Source organism: Haematobia irritans, chromosome 1 (assembly GCF_050003625.1).
Source record: "Haematobia irritans isolate KBUSLIRL chromosome 1, ASM5000362v1, whole genome shotgun sequence".
NCBI lineage: Eukaryota > Metazoa > Arthropoda > Insecta > Diptera > Muscidae > Haematobia > Haematobia irritans.
This window is the reverse complement of record NC_134397.1, coordinates 31,009,592-31,031,574: the sequence shown is the minus strand read 5'-3', so window position 1 is coordinate 31,031,574 and position 21,983 is coordinate 31,009,592. Positions and strand designations below refer to the sequence as shown.

At 36.7% G+C, this 21,983-nt stretch overlaps 1 protein-coding gene across 4 annotated transcripts in view; it reads right to left on the bottom strand.

Moving 5' to 3' along the window:
- Positions 1–21,983, bottom strand: part of LOC142220534 (uncharacterized) — a 109,389-nt gene that overhangs the window by 6,284 nt on the left and 81,122 nt on the right. For 2 of the 4 annotated variants that reach the window (XM_075289718.1, XM_075289719.1), the window contains 4 exons: positions 14,688–14,905; positions 14,137–14,620; positions 9,335–11,091; positions 161–1,069 (listed from right to left, as the gene is read on the bottom strand). In XM_075289718.1, the coding sequence (XP_075145833.1) occupies positions 161–1,069; positions 9,335–11,091; positions 14,137–14,620; positions 14,688–14,905 (3,368 nt within the window). Of the gene's footprint in view, positions 1–160; positions 1,070–9,334; positions 11,092–14,136; positions 14,621–14,687; positions 14,906–15,408; positions 15,585–21,983 lie in introns of those variants that run through there. The other 2 variants (XM_075289720.1, XM_075289721.1) reach the window with 2 other exon arrangements.

The window sequence follows — 21,983 nt, the reverse complement described above, 5'->3', positions numbered from 1 at the left end:
TGTAACAATTAATCGAATTTTTATATACCATTGCCATTTTTTTTTGCCACTTTTTGGAAATTCTCAACGATATTTCTGCCAAAAACGTATGCAGAGAATTTTTGTTTTCACATCCGCATAAAAATTATTCAAGCGAACCACAATAAAATCCCATACTAACCTCCTTTTCATTCTTATCACTTGTTAGCGAATTTTCATTGGCACTCTCGAGTAGACAATCCGTTTCTAGAGATCTTGTCATATGTGTTGGTTGTGATCGAAATTGTGCTCTTTTCGCCGCTGCATTTGCTATTGCTGAAAACAGATGACTTTTATTGGGATGTACTCCAGCACATGGTATGGGAGAACCTGTCGGTGATTGTATGGCATTTGTCTTATAGCTCACTGAAGAACTTCTTTGTATACCGGCACATTTAATATTCAACGGTGAGGGAAATGAACGGGCAGGCGGTGTGGGAGGAATGGATTTACCATTGCCCTGCAAAGGTATATTCAAATTGGTGACCAGAGGTGATAAAGGTAAATGTGTCCTATGACCATGGGGTGTAGCTATAACTGGTGATGTTTGTGTTCCTGTGGCAGCCACTACAATTCTCGGTGACTCCACTGTTGTAGTTATAGCCGCTGTAGATGCAGCCATAGATGCAGCTGCTACACTATTTAAATGATCAAATCCTATATATTTACGATTATCTGGAAATGGTTGCATGGGATCTGGTATATTCGGCGAAGGACTATCTGTGTGATCCCTTTCCAATGATCTTGTTCTCCTTCCGGTTCCATTGTCTCCTGGGTTTTCTGTGGAACTTTTATTTAAATTTGTGGAGGGATGAGCCTGTATTATCGTAGGATTATCTCCATCATAGGTGAGAAGTAGATTCATTTCAGATCTATAAGGTTTGGAATTTTTATTGTTTTGTTGTAGGGGTGCATTTGCTTTTGTGATCGCTTTCGCTGCCTTGCCAGCAAGATTTTCCCTTGATCGAGATTTTTCCAATTGTATGGCTAAAATGTCTTCCGATATGGCTTCAATGTCATTTAAAATGGACTCTAAATTTGCAGAATCGGTCTGAAAAAGACAATAAAGAATATAAATTTAGTAAATATGGGAAAATTGTTATTGAAGAATCAGTTTTGGTTTGGGGGTTGGCAATTGAAAATTCACAAAAAAATAAAATAAAATAATACAAAAAAGGAAATTTTTGTTTAGTTTTTTTTTAGAACATTAAAAGCCTGTACATAAATAATATTTTTCTACGGATGTTAATCGGTGGGAAATCTGTTAATATCTTGTTTGTATTAAATTACCGATTTTTATGGACCCTCTCACTTTTGATTTTTGAGGGTGTAATTTTAACATAAAGAATTTTACGCGGATTGGATGGAATATACGCTCTTAAGCGATGATAAAACATTTTCGTCAAAATCAGAAAAACATATATATGGAAGCTATATCTAAATCTGAACCGATTTCAATCAAATTTGGCACACAAGTCTATATTACTACCCAGCAAAAAAATTTGGAAGTTCTTCCAAAGCCACAACTTTAGAAGCACTTCCAGAAGATGCACTCCCAATGATGTTCCTTATTTTAACAACCCTGGAAGTTCTTTTAATTCAGTTTTTTATAACTTGGGTTTTTCATATTTTTAATGGGTAATTTTAACTTTTTTGTTTCAAATAGGTTAAAAACAGAGTAAGAATTCATAAAATGGTACAAATCATTTAAATTTTGTCGAAAAAAATGCTAAATCCAATCTGAAAAAATTGTGAATTTTTGAAAATATTTGAGGTCAAACGTTTCTGACAAGCGTTAGAATCCATTAAAAATTATAAAAAATTATAAAAATTATTTATTTGACAAAATATCACAGAATTTTTTTTAGTTACATCCAAAACATTGAATTCGGATCACACCAAAAGAAGTGATGCAAATTCAGTGAAACGGCTGTTGAAAGGGAGGACTTCCGTCCTATGACAAGCCCATGTTAAATTCATCGCTTCTGCGTAAATTTTGCACCACTTCCGGATCCAAGAAGAACATTTTCATTACTTTTTTGGCGACGCTTTTTTTGCTGGGTAATTGTATTCCTAGTGCAAAATTTCAACCAAATTCGGCCAAAAATCTGGCTTCTGGGGCCATATAAGTCCATATCGGGCGAAAGATATACATGGGAGCTATATCTAAATCTGAACCGATTTCAATCAAATTTTGCACACATGACTATACTACCAATTTTAGTCCTTGTGCAAAATTTCAAGCTAATCGGGATAAAACTCTGGCTTCTGGGTCCATATAAGTGCATATCGGGCGAAAGATATATATGGGAGCTATATCTAAATCTGAATCGATTTCAACCAAATTTGGCACGCATAGCTACAATGCTAAATCTACTCCCTGTGCAATTTCAACCAAATTGGGCCAAAACTCTGGCTTTTAGGACCATATTAGTCCATATCGGGCGAAAGATATATATGGGAGCTATATCTAAATCTGAACCGATTTCAATCAACTTTTGCACACTTGACTATACGACTAAGTGTTATGTTTCTACAAAATTTCAAGCAAATCGGTATAAAACTCTGGCTTTTAGGACCATATTAGTCCATATCGGGCGAAATATATATATGGGAGCTATATCTAAATCTGAACCGATTTCTTCCAAAATCAATAGGGTTCTATTCTGACCCAAATTAGGAACATGTGCCAAATTTGAAGGCGATTGGACTTAAATTGTGACCTAGACTTTGATCACAAAAATGTGTTCACAAACAGACGGACGGACATGGTTATATCGACCCAGGGACCCACCCTGAGCATTATTGCCAAAGACACCATGTGTCTATCTCGTCTCCTTCTGGGTGTTACATTTATAGCCTGCGCCACACTGTTCCACAGGGTATAAATATTTGCATCCAATTACATTTTTTTTCTTGAGTGTAAAATGCTTTAATTATCTATTGCACAAAATTTATTCCTGTCATTTATTTTTGAGGTCCATAATCCAATCAAATGTTTATGTTAATTAATTGAAAAAAAAATAGTTATACCTTTATTAGTTTAACATTGTCAACGATTTGGTTAAGTTTATATAATTAACAAATAAATACAGTATAATGTCAATATAAATATGTTTATTTAAATTGTTCATATTATGTTATATTGGCATATTAAACATAACTTTGTGATTTTTAATGGTTAATGGATTGGCCATATGCAAATAACTAACTAACATATGGGAATGTTATAAACTCAAATTTCATAGGTCATATATTATAGATTTTAAACAGGTCGAATATTTCGAAAATGGTATGAAAGGCTATGACCAATATCACAAGATACGATTTATGGAAAGAGAAGTATATTCGGCCAAAAATTCGGCCAGACCAAAACTTATGTACCCTCTATCATGTAAGGCGTACAAAATTCTACTGAAACTCCAATGGCAAGATATTTTAAAACTTCTTAGCTTTGCCTTAATAATTGTTAGTTACTCCATATAGAGCATATGTTAGATGAAACAAGTATATACGAACAATAGGTCGACGGTATATATGTATTTCAAATCAATTGCTATATCGGTATATATGTATCTCAAATCAATTGCTAGTATGTCAAATGAAAATTACTCTTTCCATGGGCCCAATAAGTCAAACCGGGAGATTGGTCTATAATAGAGTTATATCGACACATTGATCGATATAAACTACATTTGGGATATCAACTTTGGGATTTCAAATCGGATGAAACTTGCGGCTTCCATGTCTTCAAGAAATCAAATCTGGAGATCGGTCTAAAAGTGCGCTATTTTAAAATTTGGCATCTTAGTAATTTAGCTCTCGTTAGTACCTCTGGGTTTTTAATTCCAAGCAAGTCGAATACAAATTGCGATTTCCATTTCCTCAAGAATTCAAATAAAGAGATCGGTATATTTGGCATATTTTTATGGCTCTAAAATATATCTGGATTTCCAATTACAGGAAGGATGAAGTAGGTGAAGGCCAGATTTGATTGAAATCCATGCCATAGAACATATCGCGAGGACGCTGCAACCCATATTGAAGTATGAGCTTCGACTAAAGCCATTAAAATACACAAAAAGGGCTCAGCGATGTACAAAACACTTAGTTCGAAAAGAGCCATGGGAATCGAAGAAACGATTGCACGAACGAGACCAGTTACCCAGTATGGGTTTTGTCAAAATTTTATTTCTATAGAAAATTTTGTCAAAATGCTATTTCTATAGAAAATTTTATTAAAATTTTATTTCTATAGAAAATGTTGTCAATTTTTTGTATAGAAAATGTTGACAAAATTTTATTTCTATAGAAAATATTGTCAAAATTTTATATCTATAGAAAATATTGTGAACATTTTATATCTATAGAAAATATTGTCAAAATATTATTTCTATAGAAAATGTTGGCAAAATTTTATTTTTATAGAAAATTTTGTCAAAATATTTTTTCTCTAAAAAAATTTGTCAAAATGTTATTTCTTTAGAAAATTTTGTCAAAATTTTATTTTTTTATTAGAAAATTTTGTCAAAATTTTATTTCTATAGAAATTTTTGTCAAAATTGTATTTCTATAGGAAATTTTGTCAAAATTTTATTTCTATAGAAAATTTTGTCAAAATTGATTCCAAATTGAGAAAGAGCCATGGAGTCTATTCGATTGTACGAAGATGGACATATGGACGAAAAAGACTGTTTGTCATATGTTTGGGTGTAAAAATTATATGTTTGGAACTCAAATTTTTTAACACAATATTTTTAAATGCAAGCATATAATGTTCATAAACTGCCATAACATGTTTGGGACATATATGTTAATATGTTAGAACATATTATGTTTGGAACATAAAATGTTTGTAAATATAATATGCTAAGATGCAAACATATATTAATTTGGAAATAGCCTATAAACATATATGTGTTTAGAAAGAGAGACCTAGAGAGTATGCTGCAAGTAAACTAATTGAAGTATCCCATTGGCGCCTTAAATATATATATCTACACAAAGAAAATTTCATTAAAATTTTTTACTACTAGTCTATGCCCTAAGGTGAAACATAATATGTTTGAACAATATTTTGTTTGCACCAATCCTGAAAATATATATGCTTGAAGCAAAATATGTTTGGGGTATATGTTACAGAAGTGATTTTTTTTTTTTGAGGGTGCAGTTATTAATTTTATTTTTTCCGATTGAGCAAACAAATTGAAAAAAAAAACAAACAAGTATATACGGCCGTAAGTTCGGTCAGGCCGAAGCTTATGTACCCTCCACCATGGATTGCGTAGAAAATTCTGCTGAAGAAATAACATTTTGACAATGTTTTCTATAAAAAAAAAAAAAAAAATTTGGTAGATTATTTTTGGCTCGAGTGGCAACCAAGATTATGAACCGATGAGGACCAATTTTTGTGTGATTGGGGATCGCCTATATATAACTATAGACCGAAAATCTGGGAATCGATTTATATGGGGGCTATATATAATTATGGACCTATATGGACCAATTCTGGCACGGTTGTTAGAGACCATATACTAACACCACGTACACAATTTCAACCGGATCGGATGAATTTTGCTCCTCTAAGAGGCTCCGGAGGTCAAATCTGGGGATCGGCTTGAATGGGGGCTATATATAATTATGGACCGATATGGACCAATTTTGGCATGGTTGTTAAAGACAATATACTAACACCACGGACCAAATTTCAATCGGATCGGATGACTTTTGTTCCTCTATGAGGCTCCGGAGATCAAATCTGGGGATCGGTTTATATGGGGGCTATATATAATTATGGACCCATGTATACCAATTTTTGCATGGTCATTAGAGAACATATACCAACACCATGTACCAAATTTCAGCCGGATCGGATGAAATTTTCTTCTCTTAGAGGCTCCGCAAACCAAATTGGGGGATCGGTTTATATGGGGGCTATATATAATTATTGACCGATGTGGACCAATTTTTGAGTGGTTGTTAGAGACCATATTCTAACACCATGTACCAAATTTCAGCCGGATCTGATGAAATTTGCTTCTGTTAGAGGCTCAGCAAGTCAAATCGGGGGATCTGTTTATATGGGGGCTATATATAATTATGGACCGATGTGGACCAATTTTTCCATGGTCATTAAAGAACATATACCAACACCATGTACGAAATTTCAGCCGGATCGGATGATATTTGCTTCTCTTAGAGGCTCCGCAAGCCAAATCGGGGGATCGGTTTATATGGGGGCTATATATAATTATGGACGGATGTGGACCAATTTTTGCATGGTTGTTGGAGACCATATACTAACACCATGTACCCAATTTCGGACGGATCGGATGAAATTTGCTTCTCTTGGAGGATTCTTGCAGTGCATTATAAAGAGACGGACCATATGTTCACGGAGCATGTTTATCATCAGAAACCGGCACAGGAGCTCTGAACATGGACGGATCAAAGATGGAGGAAGGAACGGACAGCGGAATTTATTGCAGCGAATTGGGAATAAGGGAGTCTTACACACTGGATAGTGATGGCAGTATTTTGCAGTGCTGACATAAGGTAGTCAGCTACTGTCGTAGAGAACTCAAGGTTCTCACTGAACTCTGTGCTGGGTACCTGGGCACTGTGGGATAATAGGAAATGAGGAAGAGGATGTGCTGGCTAAGGAGGGAGCTCGTGGAACGAATAATGTCCTAGCGGACGTTTTTCCTCCACCTTCTTCTTATCATTACAAGATGGAGATCAAATAAATTATGATCAACTATGTCGAAGACTCTGGTTCTCTTCGGATGGTTGTGAGCAAACCAAGTTGATCTGGGACGAAAAGGAACTGTGAAATTTTAATGTCGATGAACAGAGAGCCCATGGGCTCAGCAGAAATGCCGAATATTGTCCGAAAAATATCTTAAAAACAATATTGAGAATGGCTTAAAAATGATGTCCTTGCATCATATCTAGAGCACAATGGTCACCTTAAATCTGCGGATCTCAATCCATTGGACTTTTGCGCCAAGAGCATTTTGAAGAGTAAGGTTAGCACTAAAAATATTTATCTGGTGGTCGGTTTATATTGAGGTTATTACAGATCAATTACTGACATCACATACCAAACTTCTACCGGGTCGGCTGAAATTTGCTTCTCCAGGAGGCTCAAGAAGTCAAGTCTGTCGATTGATTGATATGGGATTATACCTAAAGTGGTCCGATATGGCCCATCAATATAATCAATAACAAATACTTGTGACAATTTCAAGCCGATATCGGGTTGCGTTCAGAACCCAGCAAAAAAATTCTGGATTAGTACATTTTTAAGTAGAATATTTTGGAAGTATATATACAAATTAGAAATTAGGATTATATTGTGAATTATCCAAAGACTGAATAAATAAATAAATAAATAAATAAAAAATTTGGAAGTTCTTCCAAAGGCACAACCAAAGCACTTCCAGAAGAGGTACTCTCAATGATGTTCCTTATTTTAACTTCCCAGGGAGTTCTTTTAATTCAAATTTGTATAACATGTTTTGTTCATACTTTTACGGCCATTTTCATGTATCTCCGTTAGGCTTAACTCCCAGCTAACAGAAAGTAAAATCGAAATATCTTCTCTCCGGTTAACTTTAACTGAAAAATTTTTATCAGTTAAGTTCCTAACTGGCATATGTAATATATAGACAAGATGACAGACATGTCCATAGTATGGTTTTAAAGTTCGTTAGCTAACGTAGCACTAACGGAGCTTCCTGAAAATTGGGGTTAATGGGTAATTTTAACTTTTTTTTGTTTCAAATAGATTACAAACAGAAAAAAAATGCTAACTCCAATCTGAAAAAAATGTGAATTTTTGAAAATATATGCGGTCAAACGTTTCTGACAAGCGTTAGAATCCATTAAAAATTATAAAAAATTATAAAAATTATTTATTTGACAAAATATCATAGAATTTTTTAATTTATATCCAAAACATTGAATTCGGATCACGCCTAAAGAAGTGATGCAAATTCAGTGAAACGTCTGTTGAAATGGAGGACTTCCGTCCTATAAGAAGCCCATGTTAAATTCATCGCTTCTGCGTCAATTGTGCACCACTTCCGGATCCAAAAAGAGCATTTTCATTACTTTTTTGGCGTCGCTTTTTTGCTAGGAAGTTAGTTTGATTTCAACGGACGGACGGATAGACTTTATGGGTTCTAAGGCAAATATTTCGGTAATTACGAACGGAGTGTCTATGTTAATATACCCTTTATCATGGGGGGGGGGGGGGGGGTAAAAAAAAATATATAATAATCCACACCAGTAAAAAAGGGACTTCCAAAAATGACTTTATATCTCCAACTTCTGATATGCACGCAGAGAAGGAATATGATCACCCCAACCATGTTTCAAGAGCAAAATGTTATTTTTGGATGGTGACCATGTAACATGTTTATGGCAAAAATGTTCTTTTCTCGCCAAAAATAATATGCTTGCCGAATTCAGACACATAACCTCCGAGAAAATAACATGGTTGCGACAAACATGTTACATGATCACCATTCAAAAATAACATTTTGCTCTTGAAACATGGTTGAGGTGATCATATTCCTTCTCTGGGTGTGGAAATACTGAAAATTTCGATCGTCTCCAATGAGTTTTGCGTGGAGTAGTTCCATCCCGTTGTCACTTTCGATCTCATACGTTGTTCTTCTACGGAAGTGAAAAAATAAAACCGCACTAGTTCAAATCATTTCCGCTTAAAATTTTTAATTTTTTCCAGTATGGCCCATTTATCAACAGACAACCGATAATAGCCCAAAGCAGCAAAAACGAGCTTCCAAAAAAGTAGTTTGCATCTCCATCCTTTGATCCGGAAGTACTGCAAATTTGGATTGGCTCCAATGAATTTTATATGGACTTATTATGGGACGAAAGTACTCCATTTTCTCTTATAATCTTCATATAATCGATTTTATATCGATTTTTTATATATATATCGATTTTTTTTTGTAATTTCGAGGAATGTCATTCAACATTTTTTTTATCTTTCATTTCTCCTTTTTCCAGATTTTACGTTATTTTTTTATTTGTTTTTTTTTTTTTTGAATTTTTAAAATTTCAATTTTTTTTGTGCCCGAAGAAAATTTCAATTTATTTTCCACACCAAATTGTAAACGAAAAAAATTAAGAAAAAAAAAAAACAATTTGTTACCATAAAGAAATAAATAAATGGAATACGGATGAAATTGTTTCGATATGACATGACCATGACCCACATAGGTTTCATATCAAACCATTCGCTCAGGCTAGCTGGGGTCTTGTGTGCATACGACATTAACCTCACCTGACACACTGAGTTGCCAACTGAACAATTCATGGATGTGGTTTCGACAACAATCTCCGATGGATCTTGCAAGGAATTTATGGAAACACAGCAGGAAGCATGTGAATTCAAATTGGATGAATGGATACAAATGTTAGTAACTTTCGTTTTTTCCATTGGAGTTGGAAGTGTAGATGCCATTGTTGCAACTATTATGGTCGATTCACCTGATGCTGATGTAGTCGTAGTTGCTACTGTGTCTTTTGTTGTTTCTATTGTTGTAGCCACTCTAGGTGTTGGCATAGGTGTTACCACCACTGTTGATGGACAACACTTGACAATGGACGACATCAAAGGTTGCCGAACAGCGGGAGCAATTATTAAATTTTGGCAAATATTTTGTGCGATTGCATACACAGGGCCACCAACACTATTGGCCTTGGCCACATTTATTTGAGGATTTACAAATTTAAGGGAACCTAAGCCAGCTGGCAAACATGGCAGAGAACACAAGGCGGATGATCCTGTTGATGATGATGATGATGAACAAAAGCCGGATAATATCGAAGCTTCAGCCGATGATGTGGCCATTGTGGTTATTGTTAAATCTAATGAATTACACATAATGTTGGAAGCATGCAGGGCATTTGTTAGTGTATTCCTCCAATGGGAAAAGGCAGGAGGTAAAAAGCAAAGCGTTGTAGTAGTGGAAGTGGTGTCACTGGTGCTACCAGTAGCCTTGTTAGTAGGTGTTAGTAGTAGCTCTGCTAGTCCACTTGTTGTTGCTGTAACATAGACTTCATTATTAGCATTGGTCCCATGGCAGTTGCAACCATGAAACTGATGCTGATAGTGAGGTATGTGCTCGCAGTAACCATATTGCAGGTGGGGGTGCTGATGCACCTGCTCATGATGAAGCTGATGCTGCAGTTGCTGTAGCTGTAGCTGTGGATGGTGGTGATGCTGGTGCTGGTGGTTTTGACTTGATTGATATTGCCTTGATTTGCGTCTTTGACGTGGGGATGGCGACAGCGATGACAATGACGACGAAGAACTTACTTGTGCTGTTGATGTGGCATTTGATGTGATTCGTTGCGGTATGGGAGGTGGCTGGACTGAAGGTTTCACTGGATGCTTATAGGGTGTAGCCAAGCCATTGGTCACGTAAATGTCAGGTGGTTCACATTTCGTAGGACCTGGATTTCCTAAAATGCCATTCGCAAAGGGAGCTTTACCAGATGACGATGATGATGCATTGGCCCCTAGTGCCACTGTTGGCGGTGGTGGTGGTGGCATTCTTCTTTGATTGGCCAAAGCGGTGTTCAATTTTAATTTCGGTTTGATTGGGGCAAAGAAATGCTTTGGCTTTCCTTGGCCATTGTCATTGCCATTGATGCTGACATTATTATTGTTCACGTTCCCATTGGAGTTTATGATGCTTGGCTTAATATTGTTGTTGCCATTGCCGCCATTGATGGGCATTGTGGTTATGGGAACTGTCTCTATCACTGGCATGGCGGATTCTTGACTTATGATCGCTGGACCCGGCATTTCCGTTTTAGTGGCAACTGTTTTCTCTGACGGAGGTGGTGTTACCGTAGTCGTAGGTACAAATGTGCTTAATGTTTGTGCTGCTGAACGTTGTTGCAGTATGGGCGATATTGAATTTGGTGGATAGCGTTTTTGTGAGAAAGGCGATTGAATGTTATAATCCCAGCCATTTGTGTGTCGTATAACAGTTTTCCCACTATTGGACGAAGAAGTTCCAGGGGTGCTACCTAGGAGAAAGAAGAAAAAATGGGGATGTCGTAGTTAATAAATAAGAAAGAGAGGGCATTCCCCGCAGGCTAACTGTAAAAAGGAATAAAATCAGAAAATCTGTAAAATTTGCCCGCTGCAAACTTTATACAGTGAAACCTCCCAAACTTGATTACTCTGAAAACCGGACACCACTCAAACGTAGATAATTTTTGTGAGACGTTTGCTACTATATACGAGTATCATATTAAAAGTAAGCTCCAATGACTAGACACTCCCAAATGTGGACAAAATTTAGGCGATCGTGAGAGGTCTCACTGTATACTTACCGTGGATATTAATTGTTAGTTCTATTGTGAAAATAATTGAAACAGCAGAAGAAAAATGTTCAATTTGAGACTAAAGTCTAAAGGTCGTGAAAGGAGTCAGATACAGCGAAACCTCCCTAATATGGTCACTTTGAAAACCGTACACCTCTCAAAAGGGAAAGTTGTTGTTAAACGTCTACCTCTCATAATTGTGGACAAAATTTATTAAAATCAAATTATTTTGCCAGTTCGAGGCGAAACACCCTCTTGTGTTAGAGGTTTGGTATGAGGAAGTACCTACCAGTGTGCAGAAGAATACATGCCAAGTGCAAAAGAATGCATGCCAAGTAGGGACTTCCGCTTGACGATCAGAGTTGACTAATGGATTATGTTCTTTTAGATGGGATGTTTGGTAACGCAAAGCACTCGTAATGGAACATCTTAATGTTGAATTGAGAATGATTTGGACTAAGAGCCACGAGGTTAGTTTAGGTTAGGTGGCAGCCCGATGTATCAGGATCACTTAGACTATTCAGTCCATTGTGATACCACATTGGTGAACTTCTCTCTTATCACTGAGTGCTGCCCGATTCCATGTTAAGCTCAATGACAAGGGACCTTCTTTTTATAGCCGAGTCCGAACGGCGTTCCACATTCAGTGAAACCACTTAGAGAAGCTTTGAAACCCTCAGAAATGTCACCAGCATTACTGAGGTGGGATAATGCACCGCTGAAAAACTTTTTGGTGTTCGGTCGAAGCAGGAATCGAACCCACGACCTTGTGTATGCAAGGCGGGCATGCTAACCATTGCACCACAGTGTTTGGTGTAAATCCCCAATCGCTCCGTTTTAGCCCAGCCCAAGATCCCAGATCCTCTGAATCCCGAGGCCATTTCACCAATTCACAAAACCCATAACTCGTTCAGCACGGTGCTCCAGATCGATTCTTGCATCAACTTTACGACAAGCAAGATATCCACATATGACGAATTCTTAAATCCCTGTCCATTTTACCCAAGCCTATTTCTTGTAAACTATTTAGACGGACTGATAGATAGATTGACGAACAGCTAGAACTCGATTGTTTTAGAAAGTGATTTGGTCCATAGGTTGGGTTGGGTTAGGTGACAGGCCGATGTATCAGGCTCATTTCACTATTCGGTCCATTGCGATACCACTATTCAGTCCATTGTGATACCACTATTCAGTCCATTGTGATACTAAATATTCAGTCAATTGTGATACCACAGTTGTAAACATCTCTCTTATCACTGCATACTGTCCGATTCTACAATATGGAGTTATTGACAGAGATTCATGTGTTGGCTGTATGACTATGGTTAAAAGAAATGTAATACGATGTAAAGGGTGATACGGTCAAAATTTGGTCAAGGGAAAACGCGTGTAAATCGGTGAAATCGTTTATTTAAAAAATCAAGTTAAATTTCTTAGTTGACTGTCCCGGAAGCTATGAAAATGCTGCTTTTCAAGCCACAGGTACAGATGGCTTGCCAAACCAAATATTTCTTTGCGAACTTTGACAGTTTTATGTGCTTGAAAATATCTGCTACCTTTCCCCTTCCTTTTGCCGTATAAAACTCCTGTCCCGGAAGCTGCTTGTAATCGGCTTTGATGTAGGTTTCGTCGTCCATTACCACGCAGTCAAACTTCGTCAGCATCGTCGTGTACAGCCTCCGGGATCGCGCTTTGGCCGTCGTATTTTGTTTATCATCGCGATTTGGAGTCCCTACCTTCTTGTAAGTCGATAGTCCGGCTCGTTTTTTGGCTCGATGCACGGTTGTAGACGATACACCCAGCTTATTTGCGGCATCTCGGAGAGAGAGGTAAGGGTTTCGCTTGAAACTACCGGCAACTCTCTTTGTCGTCTCAGCGGCTTCCGGTTTCCCCCCGATCCAGACTTCCTGGCTATCGACAAACGTTCCCAAACACTTTAATTACATTTGTAACGGTTGATTTGGCAACTTTTAGCGATTTTGCCAGCTTTGCGTGCGAGTAGCTCGGATTTTCGCGATGCGCGAGCAAAATTTTGATACGCTGCTCTTCTTGCTTGGACGGCATTTTGACAACTGAAGAGTGAATTCCAAAATCAAAATAGGAGCAACATTCTACACACACACACACCTTCAAAATGAGGGGTGTTCAGGTTTTTTAAATGCAAAATTGAAAGAAATACGTCAAGTTTATATTGACCACATTTTGACCGTATCACCCTTTAATCTAGGCCAGGATGCATGACTTGCAGTACGGTTAATGAATGGACAGCCAGAGCTAGACCAATTCGGGAATCGACTCAGTATATGACCCATATCTCAGGTATGAAGATTTCCCCATAGATCAACGTTAGAATTTATAGAATGCGAATGAATTCAACCAATAAAAATATACTTGCCCATAGTATGATGGACATACACAATATCCATAAAATCGGTCTGTATTTCATTTACACTCAAAATTCTAGTCTAATCGAGTGTCGAAATGGCACTTGAATCGATCGGGACGTATATCATATAAAGACGGACTAATAAATATCACAGAGAAAATCAGATAAGATCTAATCTAGAGTAAAAATTCTAACAGACAATCGGTTGCTTTTTTGGTCTCGTAATAACTTTGTCTCACAGTTTTATAATAGACTGAGTTTATCTATATTTTCTACCAGCACAATGCAAAATTTATTAGGATCTCAACTTAAAGAATTCTAAAAATCTCGATATCGTAAAACCTTGTAATACTTACTAAAATTTGAACTCATGTGCTGTTGAAGAATATTTTCGAAATATGATAATGGTGGCACCTTTGCCTGTATATCATTCAATTCATTGGCCACCATTTCAATGGGTGTCAGCGGTGTCAAAGGCCCCACCAAACTAGGCAAAGTAGTTTGTGATCCACTTATATCTGGAGTATAACCCAAAAGATTCTCCGTATTCACAGTTAAGACATCGCTATTACTTAAAGTCTCTTCCGATACCACTGATAAATGATCAAAATTTGTTAGAATACTGGGTAATGGAGCTGCAGGGGCTATTGAGGGTGGTGGTGGTGGTGGTGTGGCCACTTGGCCACAATCAGTTATCGTTAGTTTACTACTATCAGTCGGTGATATCTCTTCATGTTCCATTGGCAATGAGGCACCATTTTTGGTTTCGTTACAACATTCATCGGTACACACAATATCGTTGTGCTCCTGGCAGCAACAGGAATCGCATGAATCCGAATCCTAAAAGGAGAAAAATTTTATTATTACTATGGAATGGGGTTTAAATTTTTTGTGATGATCTTCTTACCTCACTATTACATTTGGAGTGTCCCATATCACATACGGCTCCTCCCTCGGGACATTGACAGGAACATCCCCCTTGACTACAACGGGCATTACATTGGTCCGCCTCAATGAATTTGGTTTTGAAGCGTTTATTAAGGCGATCGTATTCATCTCGCAATGACCAGATTTCTCGTCGTAAATGATCATTCTCTTTTCGCAAACGTTTGATATCGGATTGACCTTGAAATATGAAAAAAAAACACAAAAAACAACAGACATTATTGTTAACTTGATATTAAAAAAAGAACATAAGGTATTTTGTTTGTTATGCTTTAATAGGGATTTCCCAGATTTTTAGAGACACCTTTGATAATTTTTTTCTATAAGCTTTTGCATAGAAAAATTTATTTGAAAATAATTTGACATCAATGCCTATATGTATGGTTCTCAAATTTTTGGTGGGGAATTTATTTGGCCCATTACCAATAATAAATGCTTATGGTGACCTTGCTAAATATGGAACCTGATCTAATTGACACATCAAAGAGAATACAAAAATGCACATCTTGCCCCTAAAACACTAAACACTTTACCCGAAAAGCCCAATAATAACATGTCAAGCCTTTTGTGACAGTAATTTTCATTTATTTTTCTTCTTCTCCAGCAATTCTAAATTTACATAAACATTTGCACTTCCGCCCTTTATTCCGAGGCTTTTGTCACAATCTCTTAATTATTTTTACCTTCATTATATTCAATTTTGGCACTACGATATTGCATGAGTAAAATTTATTATTATGCGTACTACTCAACCCACGATCGACTTGTTGTTGATGGAATAACAATAAAATGCTTAATAGTTTTTAATAAGTTTTTCGCTAAATTTGCAGACATCTCTTGATTTTTCACTCACTCAATGCTAAAGAGAGAGACTAATAGAGTGTGTGTGTCATAAACAATAATAGCAAGCTGTCACTGTTTTTCATTTGTGTTGCCATACTGATGATCTATTTTTTTGTGTATTGTAAAGGGGCATTGCCAACATCTCATATAGGAGTGGGTGACATTGTCATCTGGACAGTGTTTGTATACACATAAATTAATTTAGGCTATGGTCACACTAGGCAAATATTTGACCAAAATGAGCGTCAAACATTTTTCCAGAATTATTTTCCAAATATCTGGATACGGTTTTTGGAAAATAATCCTACCGTGATGTTATATATCCCATATGAGCTAAATATGTTTTCTAGTTTGGCTGTGGCAACGGATTCATTTTTGATTTCTGTCAAATATTTGCCCAGTGTGACCATAGCATTAGGATTTTCGTTCTTGAAAATTACAAATTTCAATCGATTTATTTAGTGCCTTTTTATACCCTGCACCATAGGATGGGGGTATATTAACTTTATCATTCCGTTTGTAACACATCAAAATATTGATGTATGACCCCATAAAGTATATAAATTCTGGGTCGTGGTGAAATTCTGAGTCGATCTGAGCATGTCCGTCTGTTGAAATCACGCTAACTTCCGAACGGAACAAGCTATCGACTTGAAACTTGGCACAAGTAATTGTTATTGATGTAGGTCGGATGGTATTGCAAATGGGTCATAGCGGCCCACTTTTACGTATATCCCCATATAAACGGACCCCCAAATTTGGCTTGCAGACACTTTAAGAGAAGCAAATTGCATCCGATCTGGCTGAAATTTGGTTCATTGTGTTAGTATATGGTCTCTAACAACCATGCAAAAATTGGTCCACATCGGTGCATAATTATATATAGCCCCCGTATAAACCGATCCCCCGATTTGGCTTTTGGAGCCTCTAAGAGAAACAAATTTCATCCGATCCGGCTGAAATTTGGTACATGGTGTTCGTATATGGTCTCTAACAACCATGCAAAAATTGGTCCACATCGGTCCATAATTATATATAGTCACCATATAAACCAATCCCCCGATTTGGCTTTCGGAGCCTCTAAGAAAAGCAAATTTCATCCGATCCGGCTGAAATTTGGTACATCCCAGCAAACAAATTTGGAAGTTCTTTCAAAAGCACAACTTTAAAAGCACTTCCAGAAGATGCACTCCCAATGATGTTCTTTATTTTAACTACCCAGGAAGTTCTTTTAATTCAATTCTTTATAACTTGGTTTTTCATACTTTTAATGGATAATTTTAACTTTTTTGTTTCAAATAGGTTAACAACAGAGTAAGAATTCATAAAATGGTACAAATCATTTTAATTTTGTCGACAAAAATGCTTAATCCAATCGGGAAAATTTATGAATTTTTGAAAATATTTGAGTTCAAACGTTTCCGACAAGCGTTAGAATCCATTAAAAATTATAAAAAATTAAATAAATTATTTATTTGACAAAATATCACAGAATTTTTTTAATTTACATCCAAAACATTGAATTTGGTTCACACCTAAAGTAGTGATGATAATTCAGTGCAACGGCTGTTGAAAGAACTTCCTTCCTATGGCAAGCCCATGTTAAATTCATCGCTTCTGCGTCAATTTTGCACCACTTCCGGATCCAAAAAAAACATTTTCATTACTTTTTTTGGAGACGCTTTTTTGCTGGGATGGTGTTAGTATATGGTCTCTAACAACCATGCAAAAATTGGTCCACATCGGTCCATAATTATATATAGCCCCCATATAAACCGAGCCCCAGATTTGACCTCCGGAGCCTCGTGGAAGAGCAAAATTCAACCGATTCGGTTGAAATTTGGTATGTGGTGTTAATATATGGCCTCAAACACCCATGCAAAATTGGTCGAAATCGGTCCATAATTATATATAGCCCCCATATAAAGCGTTCTCCAGATTTGACCTCCGGAGCCTCTTGGAGGAGAAAAATTCATCCGATCTGGTTCAAATGTGGAACGTGGTGTTAGTATATGGTCCCTAACATCCATGCAAAAATCGTCCACATCGTGTCTTGGAGGAGCAAAATTCATCCGATCCGGTTCAAATTTGGAACGTGGTGTTAGTATATGGCCGCTAATAACCATACCAACATTGGTCCATATCGGTCTATAGTTATATATAGCCTATCTCCAATCACACAAAAATTGGTTCATATCGGTTCCTAATCATGGGTACCACTCGAGCAAAACATAATCTACCAAAATTTTATTTCTATAGAAGCTTTTATCAAAATTTTGTTTCCATAGAAAATTTTGTCAAAATTTTATTTCTGTAGAAAATTTTGTTACAATTTCATATCTATAGCAAATTTGGTCAACATTTTATTTCTGTAGAAAATTGTGCAAATATTTTATTTCTATAGAAAATTTTGTTAAAATTTTATTTCTATAGAAAATTTTATCAAAATTTTATTTCTATAGAACATTTTGTCAAACTTAATTATATACGTATTTAATCGGCCTTTTTTAGTTTAATATATACCACATATGGACTACTTTGCAATTTAGAAGACGGTGTTAGGAAGTTTTAAGATACCTTGCCATCGGCAAGTGATACCGCAACCCAAGTAATTCGATTGTGGATGACAGTCTTCAGTAGAAGTTTCTACACAATCCATGGTGGAGGATACATAAGCTTCGGCCTGGCCGAACTTACGGCCGTATATACTTGTTATTCTTTAAGCAGTTTGCAGGATAGTTATCATGTAACTAGCCCTTGGACTTCTCCAAGGGGTTAGTTGTGTGAGTGCGTTTGCCGATGGCTGTGAGGGTTTGAGAACGGAACAAGATGGCGGGAAGGTATTTTTTCTCGTGTTGCTTGATCACTCACAGGCATTCGACACGGAAGATCCCGCCTTCTATGCCTCATATTGAGATATTGCGAGTGCAAATTAGTAATGCGCGATTAGCAATAGATTGCAGATATACTCATCATACAATACTGAAAATTCATTTTGAATGTACACTCCCACTAATTTTTTTAATTTTTCCCGAAGCGCTTGCGTTTTTTTACGAATTCATATTACTGGAAGGTTACCAACAGTTCGTATAGAAAATTAAATATCTGGCCCATTCACATTTCTGGAAGTGTTCCGCAAGGTTTTACACTAAGGTTACTTCTTATATCATAATCTATGAATAACTTAACTGTATTCTTCTTCTCAATAGTAATATTCATATGTATATTGATGATATTCAGATCCATTGTGCACGTGATCATAATACGGAATACTTTTTAGAAAACTTAACAATCAACTTCAAATTCGAAATACCTATTGCTACACAGGCGATGGTTACAATGTATTGGCATTGTTTCTACTCCCAAGAAACAACACTTACCCCCATTTTCATGAAGCTCCGTTAATGATAGGTTAGCTAACGAACTTTTAAACCGTACTATGGACATATCTATCATCTTGCCTATATATTCTATATGCCAGTTAGGAAGTTAACTGCTAAAAATTTTCAGTTAAAGTAAACCGGATAGAAGATATTTCCATTTTACTTTCTTTTAACTGGGAGTTAAAGTCTAACGGAGCTACATGCAAATGGCCGTTAGACGAGAAGTGGTATGTTAAACTATGTTTAACGAAAATATAATTATAATATACACGTGATATAAAAAACCTAAAAACATGAATTGTATTTAAATGAAATTTCTGAATGAAATTTAAATTTGTATTACTTTTCCTATATAAGAAAATCTGTTTCTTATAAAAATGTGACTATAAAGGTTGAATTACACACCACGCGTCAATCCGTGCGTTGATGGAAGGGTTGATTTTTTTCTGTTTGAGACATACTATTCGAGTTTTTGATTTCAGAGAGAAATTTCAACTCTTCAATCATCGGACGCATTGTACGCATTGAACGCATGGTATGTAATTCTACCTTAAAGCAATTATTTTATACACTATGGAATCTCTTTTTTCGCGCAAGTGGATAAAAAATTTCCCATATATGAGAAAACTACTCAAATTACATCGCTTACCGCTGAATGTAATCAATCATGGCTTCCCCATTCTATGCTTACCAATATATAGCCATTCCCATAAAAGGGAGTCTAGCGGTAAGACATCCTAAGCGACAAACAATAAACACAATTTAGAATTCTGAAAAGCATTTTTCGGTTCTTTTCTTTTATTTTCATATTGGGTACTTTTCTATACTTTTTTTACAATCTGTGAGTAATATACAAAATTAATACAGTTCTATATCGTAAACCTCACAGAATTGTAGGATTGTACAAGAAGTTTAAAAATCCTCTATTAAATACAGAATATCATGTAGTTCCCTTTTATGATAATTATACCCTGCGCCACACTGTGTAACAGGGTATTATAAGTTAGTGCGATAGACATATGGTGTCTTTGGCAAAAATGCTCAGGGTGGGCTCCTGAGTCGATATAGCCACGTCCGTCTGTCCGTGAACACATTTTTGTAATCAAAGTCTAGGTCGCAGTTTTAGTCCAATCGACTTCAAAATTGGCACAACCATGTATTTTGGCTCAGAATAGAACCCTATTGATTTAGGAAGAAATCGGTTCAGATTTAGATATAGCTCCCATATATATCTTTCGCCCGATATGGACTAATAAGGTCCCAGAAGCCAGAGTTTTGGTTGAAATTTTGCACTAGGAGTACAATTAGTAGTGTAGTCAAGTGTGCCAAATTTTATTGAAATCGGTTCAGATTTAGATATATCTCCCATATATAGCTTTTGCACGATTTACACTCATATGACAACAGAGGCCAATTTTTTGCTCCGATTTAGTTGAAATTTTGCACAGGGAGTAGAATTAGCATTGTTGCTATGCGTGCCAAATTTGATTGAAATCGGTTCAGATTTAGATATATCTCCTATATATAGCTTTCGCCCGATTTACACTGATATGACCAGAGGCCAATTTATATCGGTCCACTTTTACGCATAGCCCCAATATAAACGGACCCCCAAATTTGGTTTGCGATTGCTCTAAGAAAAGCAAATTTCAACCGATCCGGCTGAAATTGGGTACATGGTGTTAGTATATGGTGTCTAACAACCATGCAAAAATTGGTCCACATCGGTCCATAATTACATATAGCCCCCATATAAACCGATCCCCCGATTTGGCTTGCGGAGCCTCTAAGAGAAGCAAATTTCATCCGATTCGGCTGAAATTTGGTACATGGTGTTAGTATATGGTCTGTAATGACCATATACTAATACCATGTAAATTGGTCCACATCGGTCCATAATTATATATAGCCCCAATATAAACCGATCACCAGATTTGACCTCCGGAGCCCCTTGGAGGAGCAAAATTTATCTGGTTCAGTTGAAATTTGGTACGTGGTGTAAATATATGGCCTCAAACACCCATGCAAAAATTGGTCGAAGTTCATAATTCTATATAGCCCCGATATAAGCGACCCCCATATATCAATTCTGGCTCTCTACGTACCGTGGCGAATGATAAATATTCATTTAAGGGACCTAAATGCAACCCAACTTTCAAATATCAAACAAATCTCCGATACTTCCAAATTTATTCTAATCTTCGAATTTGACCCCAACAATTTCTGAAAACTAAGGTTAGGTTAGGTTAAAGTGGCAGCCCGATTAAGATTCAGGCTCACTTAGACTATTCAGTCCATAGTGATACCACATTAACTAAAAGTACCTATTACATATGGGCACTTCTAGTTTTAACCGCTGAACCTTCTCGATTATTTTCTTCTGTTGAACCAACCAGATTGTTCCAAAAACATTAGCAGGCTGCTTATGTTAACGTTTTCCAGGTCCGCCAGTAATCTGAAGCTATATGCTCATAAAATTTGCTTACGCCTTACACAAAATGCAGGACACTTACACAAGAGGTGTTTAATTGATTCCTTTTCCTCCGCATCATGACAGCTCATACACGCCAATAGTTTTTACAAAATCGCCTATCAGGCAGCAACCCGTTATAGCAGATATCAGGAGTGATATCTGGCGTCTCGAGAACACTAGCATATCTAGTGTGCCGTTTAAGTTTAAATGGGGTCATATTTGCTTGGTGTAGTTACAACCCTTGAAATTCTCCCATCGAACATTTGCCATCATGACAGCCTTCTCACGCAGTAAGAACTTGCAGGTAGCCAGAGGCATACCAACAGATTCTAGTTCTCCTGGAATATGTAAGGTAGTTCCTAGCCTTGCTAGCTCATCTGCTTCGCAGTTCCCGGTATGTTCCTATGGCCAGGTACCCATATTAGGTGAATATTGGCTGAGCATCTCATTGAGAGATTTGCGGCAGTCGATGGCCGTTTTCGAGTTGAGGAATACAGAGTCCAAGGATTTTATTGCAGGTTGACTGTCTGAGTATATATTAATGACAATATTGTTTGGA